The sequence below is a fragment of the Arabidopsis lyrata genome (assembly GCF_000004255.2).
Source record: "Arabidopsis lyrata subsp. lyrata unplaced genomic scaffold ARALYscaffold_2, whole genome shotgun sequence".
Taxonomy (NCBI): domain Eukaryota; kingdom Viridiplantae; phylum Streptophyta; class Magnoliopsida; order Brassicales; family Brassicaceae; genus Arabidopsis; species Arabidopsis lyrata.
In genome coordinates, this window is record NW_003302554.1 from 3977452 (window position 1) to 3988617 (window position 11166).

At 33.2% G+C, this 11166-nt stretch overlaps 2 protein-coding genes across 2 annotated transcripts; one reads left to right on the forward strand and one right to left on the reverse strand.

Moving 5' to 3' along the window:
* Positions 1 to 7567: 7567 nt before the first annotated feature.
* Positions 7568 to 9186, reverse strand: LOC9324268 (protein PHLOEM PROTEIN 2-LIKE A10). Its single transcript, XM_021034651.1, has one exon. It carries the CDS (start codon positions 8935 to 8937, stop codon positions 7780 to 7782), a length of 1158 nt encoding a protein of 385 aa, XP_020890310.1. The 5' UTR covers positions 8938 to 9186; the 3' UTR covers positions 7568 to 7779.
* A 1008-nt stretch (positions 9187 to 10194) lies between these two features.
* Positions 10195 to 10893, forward strand: LOC9322743. Its single transcript, XM_002886631.2, has one exon. The coding sequence runs from the start codon at positions 10310 to 10312 to the stop codon at positions 10835 to 10837; it is 528 nt and encodes a 175-aa protein (XP_002886677.1). The 5' UTR covers positions 10195 to 10309; the 3' UTR covers positions 10838 to 10893.
* Positions 10894 to 11166: the final 273 nt, after the last annotated feature.

An 11166-nucleotide genomic window follows, 5' to 3' on the forward strand; every position in this document is an offset into this window, starting at 1 on the left:
TTTATTTTTCATTGAATTGTTTTTGTGTTTTTTTTTTGATGAAAAGTTAAATTTATTGATCAATATAAAAAAGTGATTATGTAAAAAAAAAATGAATAAAACCAAACCTAACAAGATTATCTAAAACCACGAGCTTGAAACCATCTTTGGAGGACAGATCTCAATCGTGGGAGTCTTGATAACAAAGTGAAAGGACACGTTGTCGAACAGTTTTCTCTATCGTACGAGTCATGTGTGTAATCGTACGTTGAGTAGCCCCATGTCGTCGATCGTTTCTCTAGCTCCTTCCATACAAAATAAATTGTAGTTTCGAAAGCCAAACGAAGGAGAATCTGACTTAGCTTATCTCGGTTTTTGTTGAGTTGGTGCAAAGTAATATCCCAATCCGGGTTGGGTTGAGATTCCAGCAAGTCTCCAACAATGTCACTCCAAACCGTAAAAGTGTAAGGACAAGCGAAGAATAAATGATTTATTGACTCGTCTGGTTCCCTACAAAAAAAATACATGGTTGATCCCCTCCCCACACTCTTGCCGTTACACCAGTCGATAACCGATTCTTGACAGCAAGCCAAGTTATAAATGCAAACGGCGACACTACGTACTCGTGAGAACCATATTGAACGGGCCCAAGGTTGCTCTGGACGACGAAGGCGAATTTGTTCCCACGTCACTTTTGCTGAGAATTCCTATTCACATGTGTCTGGTGCTGTGGTGCATACCTCCATAAAATAAGATCCTTACCAGCCAAAAGTACAGGCAGAGTCGTAGCCATGATCTAGTCGACAACCAGTTTTTTGTGTTGGTTGTGACCGCGACAGATTGACCAGCAACCTCCGGTAACTGCCTCTGAAACTGTGGCAAATCGATGCACAGCTAGTTCTTATGTTCCCCTTTCTTCAATTAAGTCAATAAGACACCCCATTGACAACCAAGTATCTGACCAAAACTGTGTATTATTAACGCCATCTTTTACTTCCATTTTTATGAATTACATGGCTTGTGGTCGAAGCTTGAGCAGCTTACGCCAAACCCATGACCCCGAGACTGTAGCTTTGATATCCCAGAACGACTCATTACGTAGAAGGTATTGATTGACCCAAGCCACCCATAGAGAACCCGACATGGTAAAGAACCTCCAAATTAGACTCAGTGCATAAACCCGAGAGACCTTAGTCATACATCGAACTCCCAACCCCCCTTCCTTTTTCGGGTAACATACCTCCTCCCAAGACACCTTGGCCATTGTTGCATCAAGCGGTGAACCACTCCAAAGGAATGAACTACACATTCTTTCAATATCCTGAAAACATTTCTTTTTAGATATTATTTATTTTGATTTCTACTTTCAGTTTGAATTATTTAAGATTTATGATATGTGATCGTGCTGATAATTTTAGATTGCGACATTTTGACATTATATATTTCAATTTCATTTGTTGACAAAAAAAATATATTTCAATTTCATTTTCTAATTAGAAATATTTGATGATTTAAAATAACTTTTTATATTTTTTGAATTTTCATTCTCAATTAGAAGTATATAAGATCAATATATGCTTACTTTTTTCTAAATTTTTTATTTTACTTGTAGTATTTTAAGACTATTTATTTTAATTTCTAGTTTCATCTTTGAATTCTCTAAGACTTATATATCAGTGTGCTAACAATTTTCCATTTTTTCTTTTAGTTATGTCAAATTAATTTTTTTTAGTTACCTTTATTGATTAGTAATAAACTTATTGCAATTGAGTAGTTTTTATTTATTTAAATTTTTCCTTTTATAAATACATCATAAATTAATGATAGGTGATATATTGAGTCAATAATTTTAGTGGTTAAACTATACAAAAACGAAAGTAAAGAGACATATAGTTGGACATAAAAAAAAAGAGAGACATATAATTGGTTTAATGTGTTCATAGAGACATTTTCTAGGTGATGGTAAAGAACATATTTCAATAGTAATATATGATTTGATGTAAAAAGACAATTTTAGTGGTAAAGTAGATAGTAGATTCATAATGTAAATCAGATGACGGTTTGACCAGTGGTTTGCATGTAAAACATTTTCTAATGAGTTGTGGAATCATATTCTAGGCGAGATTAAGAAACTACTTTTTTTAGATTTGACAATAATAAATAATGATGAATATTTGGCAAAAGTATTGGTGGTTGATAACTTAACTTTACTAAATTATTGTAATAACTAGATTTTAACCCGCGGTACACCGCGGGGCTATACTTTAAACAAAAGTTTGAAAATTATCTATAGATATAACCTATTGTTTTGTTTGGTTAAATATACTTACATATGTATATATTATATATATTACCCCGCGATACTTCGGGTCGATTTTTTATAACAATAATTTTTAAATTTTAAGTTGTATTTTTTTGTTAATATTATTTATTTTATTTAGTGTTTAAGATTATATAACTGTATTTGATTGTTAATCCTAGGATTTCACCCGTAGTATACCGTCCCGTATTAATATCGACCCAAACCCGTCCCACCATATAACCCGTCCCATGAAATTAAACATCATTTTGTTATATTTCTTTTTAATAATATTTTTATTTAAAAACATATACAATTCGAGTCAATTTATAAGTTTGCTTTAAAAAAACATATAGTTGTAATGTTTTTATTATAATAAAGTAATAATATATAGATGTTGCTTACTATAGTTATAATCAAAACCAACTAAAAATCTAAGTTTAGTGTTGATTATGAATCATAGTTACGACCAAAAAAAAAAATTAATCAAATACAATTAGTGTAAATTAAATAATTAAGAAAACAAACAGAAATATAACAAAACTTGCTTTAAAATCGTTAATAAAAAAAGGAAACATCATATTTAAGCAAGATCTTTGGAGCCAAAATCTTTTTTTCATATCTTTTATTTAATTTTCCAAATCTTAAGAATTAAATCCAGTGGCATTCCATTGTAAATAGTAGTGAAAGCCAGGATTTATTTCATAATTGTATTCAAAAATGTATATATAGAATCTTAAAATAAATTTATAATATAGAAATGTAAATGAGTATATGAAGACAAAAAAGAATATCTAAATAATTATTTTCGCTAACTAACAAAATTCTCTATTTACTTCCTAAAAATTGTTACTAATTACAATGAAATTTTATACATTTTTTGGTTAAATTTAATTTAATTTAAAATATTTTAAACCCGCATATCGGGATGGTCCTTATATAGTATATAAGAAAATCAAGTTGACAAAGTCAGTTCATGCCCAAGTTAACAAGTTGCAAGCTTCAATTTTTCTTATAATTATATAATCTTTCTTTTTTAAGAGCTACATTTTTATTCTAGGATTTACAATAACATTTTTTAGAAACTATTAAGAGTCTTTTTTTTTTCTCTTCAGAAATACAATCTTACAAAGTCTCAAACTAACTGAGCTTACAAAAGAAAAACAGCCCAAGACAACATAGAAATTCACTAAGGAAGAGATAAAGAAGGAAATATCTCCAGCATTTTATAAACGTGTAATGAGCTAAAAGTATTTTTGATTGTTGTATTACCCTTCGATAATAGGTTTGCTGACCCACAAAAAAAAAAAAACATAATTCATCAAATTATGCGATAGGAGAATGTCAAATAATAAAATGCATTTTGTCCTTTTTGGGACCTAATCGAATAAACATTTCATAATCTCTCTCTCTTTACTCTAAAATTTTCTCATCATCGTCCATTATTATACTAATAGCTTCGAGTATATTTCTAATTTTAATTAGTTACTTTTAACTTGTGAATCTAAGAAATTTTTCTTCTCACTTAACGGGTGATGCATGCAGGCGATTCACTTAGACAACAACATTACTGGTTATAATAACTTCGATGTCTTCGATAAGAGATGAAATATGAAGTCTTGATATTTTAAGAATCATTAAAAAAAGTTTTCTAAGAATTTTATGTCATTTGTTTCTTTGTTGGAGGAAAACAGAGATGATAAAAAAATATACAATGAACCAGTCGAGAGTCTCATCTCAGTGAATAAGAATGTTTTTCAACAGACCAAGACTCCACAAAGGCCGACTAGCAAAAAAGTTAAGATAAACTATAATACGTAAACTCCTACAAAACAAATTGTATATGGTCAAGAAGACAAAATGTTTAGGTGGAAATGTGTGTAGAAAAAGAAGTAGTAAAGATCAAGAATCTACTTGAGACAAAGATGCGGTTGGAAAAACTTCACGTCAAAGCAAGAATTTGTGTAAACGAGCATTAGATTTTGAACGTAAAACGGAGAAAACCAATCGTATATCATCACTAACCACGTAGATGAGATAAAATCAGCTTTTAGAGAAAAGTAGTTAGATTCCGCAAATCAAGAATCTAAATATTGCTTTCCTTCAGCGCCTAGCACGCCCAAGAGAAAGCTCAGGCAAAACAAAGGAAAAGGAAATGAACAAAAGAATAATGGCAATAATTTGTCAGGCGATCGTTGGGATAAGATAGACACATCAATAAAGAAGAGAACCTCATGCCATGCTCGAGTCTAGATGATGTGTTATGTAAATAAACTTATGGAAAAAAATAAATTACAGTAAACTATATTTAAATAAATTTTTTGAATTAATGTATTTAGATAATATTAATTGTTTTTATTTGTTTAATTAGATGATATGACAAATTCTAATTGGTTAATTAAGAGGGAGTGAATGAAAGAGGTTCTAGGGGTGAACCCAAGAATTTTTCTTTTCTTTAAGAATAATATTGTTTACTAAATAAATAATTAATCCGCTTTCATCATTCACACATTTTGGACCTTTAGAACCGTTTGATCCGCATTTGTACCGCCATTAATGTTTCATTCACTCTTGTTCTGTTTGATCTACCTGATCCGCTTAATCCGCTCCACTCAATACCCTAGCTATATCCATAAATGTACACAAATGAAAAAGAAAAAAATTAAAGCATAAAGACGTGCAACAGTGGTACATCACGAATGCTAGTAAACCTAGCGACACCTGCACACTCACTAGTGCAACATACTTAAGAGATGGTGAAGAGATACGACAAGCCATATCGAAATGCTTTTTATTTTTTTATTCGCCGATTGTTTTTTTTTCTTTATCACTTTATCAATAACATGCTTGTTGTGTTTATTTAGATTTTCTAGGCCAGAAGAAACGGGATTATGCGGACATTAACATGAAACTTCACATGTAAAAATGGGCTGTCGAGAATCAACCTCCGGGGTCAACCTTTGTCATTGTCTGCGACAAAGACTATGTTCGAACAATTAAAGCTCTTTTGGCTAGGAACTTCAAAGTGACCGTATCTTATATTATTGGTAAGACTAGCCCGGAGATGATAAATGTATCCCCACGGTCGGTGGAGTGGAAAATAGTGGGGACTGGTAAGATTCTAAAAAAGTCTGCTGATAATAGATGGAATTTTGCTATAGGCTTCCCTCACCCGAGGCAGAAATTTGGGGAACTGCCTGAAAACCGTTTGGTTAAGGTAATAACTGACTCTTACAGCTATTATTAAGATATTTTATCATATAGAGGTATAGAAAATATCGAGGTATTTGTACCGCCATTTTAAATATTTTACTAAATAAAATATTTTACTTAGCCTCATGCTTATAATCAATAACCGCCGTGCAGCTAGGGTGGTGAGATCCTTAGTTGCATATGGAGTCGATGTTATTTGGTCTCGTAAGAGAGTCACTCACTACAGCATTACCAGAGCTCCGTCCATGGGACTTGATTGGGATCCTTTGGTTCGTAATGGTGAAGCTCAGAAGATTCCGACATATTGACGATGAAACAAACTCTAGGTTTGCTTATTTAATTTTGACTAAAACCTGTTTATTTATTTAATTGACGAGATTTTTTGGTTTAAAAAAAGTATTTTGGGCTGTAAAAGATTCCTTGAGTGAAGTTAAATCAACTTACATTTTGTGCTTATCATCTTCTATTTCTCCATCAACAAGAATCCAGCTTGAATCCAGTTTAGTTAGATGATATGGCAAATTCTAATTGGTTAATTAAGAGGGGGTGAATGAAAGAGGTTCTAAGGGTGAATCCAAGAATTTTTTGTTTTCTATAAATAATATATTTTACTAAATAAATATTTAATCCGCTTTCATCATTCACACATTTTGGACCGTTAGAACCGTTTGATCCGCACTTGTACCGCCATTAATGTTTGATTCACTCTTATTCCGTTTGATCTACCTGATCCGCTTAATCCGCTCCACTCGATAGACTATATCCATAAATGTACACAAATGAAAAAAAAAAAAATTAAACCATAAAGACGTGCAACAGTGGTACATCACGGACGCTAGTAAACCTAGCGACACCTCCACACTCAATAGTGCAACATACTTAAGAGATGGTGAAGAGATACGACAAGCCATATCGAAATGCTTTTTATTTTTTTATTCGCCAATTGTTTTTTTTTCTTACGTCATCGCAACTACATTTATAAAATAAATAAGAGGTGTTAGCGTCGAATGCCCTAATTTATGAACCCACTCAAAATATGTATTGAAGCTATTTTTGAAAAATCTAGTATATTCAGAATTGATTTTTCTAATGTTTAGTTGGTGTATCAAAAAATTAGCACCAAACCAGTACTAATAAGTAATAACTATTCACATATATTAAAAAATATATTAAAATTTGATTTATATATATATATATATATATTATTTTTGCGATTTTACAAATTTTTATAACACTAAACCAATAGCATTAACTTATTATTTTTGAAATTTACAGTTCATCATCAATAGCTAATTAAAAAATACATATAACCTCAAAATATATATTTTCAAAATAAATGTTCTTCCTTGAAAATAAATTAACAAGGAACAGAGGGAGTATTATTTTTAGTACTGTTCGATGCTGTTAAAAGATAGTATTTGGCCTTAAAAAACACCAAAAAAAACGATTTGATTGGTAATCTGGTACCAACGCGATATATGGGCTTTACTGTTTTAATCGCTTTTTGTATCTATTGTCACTGCTTTTAACTATTCTGATGTCGTTTACCATTTTCTTATATGCTAAAAAAACATTTACTGCTGATTTGTGTTACCAATAAAAGAAGATATAACAGAGTAAGCAAATGTAAAAAAGTAAGGAATGACAAAAAAAAAATTACAAGAGCTTAAGCTAAACCTTAAGCTCCTTATGCTCACATAATCTTTTAATATTTACATGAGCTTCTCTTTAAAGCAAGCCTCACATGACTACTCTTATGAATTCAAATTCATGGAACACTTTTTACTCTTCTTGGATCTTCTCAATAAGACTCCAATGCCACATCAACATTTCGATTATGTATCTTTGCATTCTTCCTCAATCAATTCATCTATGTTGTAATTCAATCATTTCCACATGAACTTTGGAAAAAAAAAAGTTCTTCATTGTTGTTCTTTGTAACAATTTGTGTCACACACTCCTAATACTGTAGCAGAGTATATAACTAGTTGAGTCACATCCAACCTTCAAATTCAGCATCAATTTAACTGATAATTTAGCCCAATTAAGCAATTTAGCAGTTACAGCCTAATCAAGTAATCAATCATATGTTTTATATCATTTATAGTTGCATAGATGCAGAGATTATCTCAAGAATCCTCTGTATAAATAAGAATCAATATGTGGGGTGTACATTACACTGCTAAAACTCTACGTTATTCAGCTCAAACTATAAACTAATAAGAATGTGAAAGCTGAAGATCTAATGTCCCTAACAACTCTAACGAGCTAAAAGATCGATCCGATAACTAGAATTGCTGGCTTAAGTAAACCGGAGAGCCTCGAACAATGCGGTTAAAGATGTGAAGGTAAACCGCAAGACAAACAGTGATTATCACTGAAGATTTGGCACCAACGTATCCAACTACTTGACGTCCTCGCTCTGTAACTTCTTCATGAATCACATCCAAACTCCTCTTAAAGCTTTGTGACGTTTTCAAGATTACAAATTCAAGAATTGATCTCATTGTCTCGAGTGTCACTCTTCCCGTAACATCAAACATAAACTTCCTATTGCTTGGCACTGCTAATGTAGTCGAAAGCGCCTCAGCCCATCCGTTTCTCGATTCTTCTCGATTCTCCGACTTCCTTAAGGAGGAATCGGTTTTCTCGCCTGAAGATGTAAAGACATCGTGAGAAGTTCTCATGAAAGTCTCAAGAGCTCCATTACAAACCGAAACAAGAACATCTCTAGCACTATCTCGATGTTTCGGATTCGTCAAACCAGAGAATATCTGATCATAAGTATTAACCCCAACCGTTTTATCGATATACACCGATACCGCTGAGCTAGTAAATCTCTCAATACAATCAGCTAAAAGCTCTCTACACTTACCATCACTAAACAAATTCATCCATCTAGGTTTCGAAGAATCATCAATCTCAATCTCACCAGAGTAAAATCCAAGAACAAGATTCTTAGCAAAGCTACCAACAACAACAGAAACAAAACCAGCTCCTTCCTCTGAGAAAACTCTATCAACTACACTCAAATTCGATTCTTTTTCGACGTTTTTCAACTCCTGATCGAAATTATACCCGCGGAAAACCCCAATCGCTAGGGCTTCAGAAACCCTAGCTAAAGAATCAGTGAACTCTTTCGATTTAGTAATCTTCGCGAGCTGTTTCAAGCTATTAGGGATCTCATCAGAATCCGAATCCAGAAACTCTTTCAAATCCCGAGAAACGATACTTATCGTCTCCGCCGAATCGATTACCAATTCGGCGAATGAAACAATACCTCCGAATAGCTTCATAAGACGCTTCGTCTTCCTAGTGATGTATTCAGAATTGTAAACCCTGTAAACTCCATAACCCGAAACACCGAAAACCGCTAATAGAATCAGCCATTTCCTTCTTCTCTGAGGTGAAATTGAACCTATGTCTCTCAATCGAACAAGGTCCATGAAAACTACAGCAAATTGGGACTCAGAGAGAGATCTAGGGATTGTAATGATATGAGAATTGGGGATTGTGAAATTTTTTATTTTGATTTACCAGATAGATTTGGGTAGAGACATGAATGAATGTAGAACCAAGAAGTGTGTAGAACCAAGAAGTGAGGAACAGAGAACAAGTTGAAGAAGAAGAAGACAACAGACGAATCTTTTCGATGTTCGGTTGGTTTAATCCAATTTTAAAGTGACGATTTGTTTTGGAATCTTTCCGGTTATGGCAAAACCAGTTGTGCTGACCATATTATTAGGATATTTTTTACGTATTACCATATTACTAGGATTTTTATAAGAAATATCATATTTTAATTGTTGTAGGAAAATTAAAAAAAATTGACATATCTTCATAAAAAAATTAAAAATATCAACGAATGAATTTGTCATATGTTTGTTCGAGATTTTTTTTTTAATGGTTTTTGAAGTTATGAAGTTATTGGTTATTGATGTCGAAAAATCGGCCCTCTCGTTTTGATAGGAGGTGGTTGATGTTATTTTTGGATTGACCGCGATTAATTTGTTTTCTTTGTTCTATTGTTTCTCTTAAAGTTTAAGCATGTTTGCTTCTCTTCTTAGTTAAAGGTTTCAGTCTCTTTTGATTTTGGCTTGAAACGTAGTCACATTCGATAAAATGACAATGGCAGTGCCCATGTGCACTTGCACCGGGACTTCTCGTTAGTGTTATAAGTGGGGCCGGGTAAGACGGTTGGCAATCATCTTGCTGCACAACCACTTTGTCTCAGTATCCGCTCTCGCAGATGCCAAACAAGCGGCATTCTCGAGTGTGCGGTAGGAAGGTGAGCGGAATTGTCTTGTCCAGGTTACTTAGTCGTTTAGCTAGAGAAGGGCACGAGCTTTCTTCTCCACTTGATCTCAAGGACTATTGGGTTAGGCACGGCACAAACCGCTATATCACTATCAAGTAACCAAGATTTATGAGCCAGTAGCCACTATATATCAAGTATTGCTCTCTCTTCATCCTTTTGTTTTTGGTCGTTTTAGTTTTAACAATTAGGATCAAAAGTCGAATTAAAGATGAAGCTAGCCTCGTTATTATTTTTACTCTCCATAGTTCGGTTAATGCAAATATTTAGTAGTATTGGTTTGACTTGGTTTTGTTGTTTTATGTAACTAATAAATAAATAGTTAAATTATTTTCTGTTTTGTATTATAATTTCAAAATATTCGAATCTCAACCATTAAATCGCAAGAATAATCTGAACAACTCCAACAAAAAAAAAGGAAAAAAAAATTAATCTCCTTATATTAGTAGTCAAAGCTTCAACGACTTATGTAGTCTCTTCCTCTCAAAGAAAAAGAAAAGAACATGGACCAAAAGCCAAAGACCACCGCCATTAGTCCACAACCGCAACCACCAAAGCGTTGGCTTAACCACATCAAGACATTTTTCGACGTTCCTAACCCGAGAACCATTAGAATCTTTTTTATAAGCAGTTTTGCCACGTTCTTCTCCGGAATCGGTTTTGCATTTGAATGGACATTTCATGGCAAAAACCATAGCGGGTTCCAATGGATCATCTACTACTCCTTGTCCCTGATCATTCTTCCTAGTCTCATCTGGCTAGGTCTCGGTATTGTCATGGTTGTCTCGTCAAGCCACGGGTCAATGCAAGTTGCTAAAGTGGCCGTGGAAGAAGAACACTGTGTCAACGATTCTGCCGGGAAGAATGAAAATGAAGAAACTAAAAATAACAATTGTGAGAGATTGGCGATTGTGGTTGATTCGGATCAAAAAAATTGCACCAATAAGGTATTTGTGGATAAAACGACAAAGCTAAAACGCACAGTTTCACTCCCATTGCATAGCCAAGTGCGATCATGTCGGACTAGGTGAGTTTTCATTCAATCACCATGGATTTTCTAAGTAAATATTTTTTATTGTTAGTTTTGATTATTTTAGCCGCCGCATCATAAGCTTATTTGTTGTGTTTCATTTTCATAATAATAAATAATCTGTTTTCTTTTTTTTCTTTCTTCACGAACGAAGCTTAGCATGTAAAATATAAATGGAATTTGTCACGTGTTATGGAGAGTCATATATACTATCTGTTAATCGTAAAATAATGAAATCACAAGATCTCCAAATGATTACTAACAAGAAAAAGTAGATCCGAATCTGAGGAGGGAGAAAGGACATTTTGTCATGGCCGAGAACACACAGAA

Excerpts from the sequence above, each read along its gene's own strand:
- LOC9322743 (XM_002886631.2), top strand. The coding sequence starts at position 10,310 with ATGGACCAAAAGCCAAAGACCACCGCCATTAGTCCACAACCGCAACCA.
- LOC9324268 (XM_021034651.1), bottom strand. The coding sequence starts at position 8,937 with ATGGACCTTGTTCGATTGAGAGACATAGGTTCAATTTCACCTCAGAGA.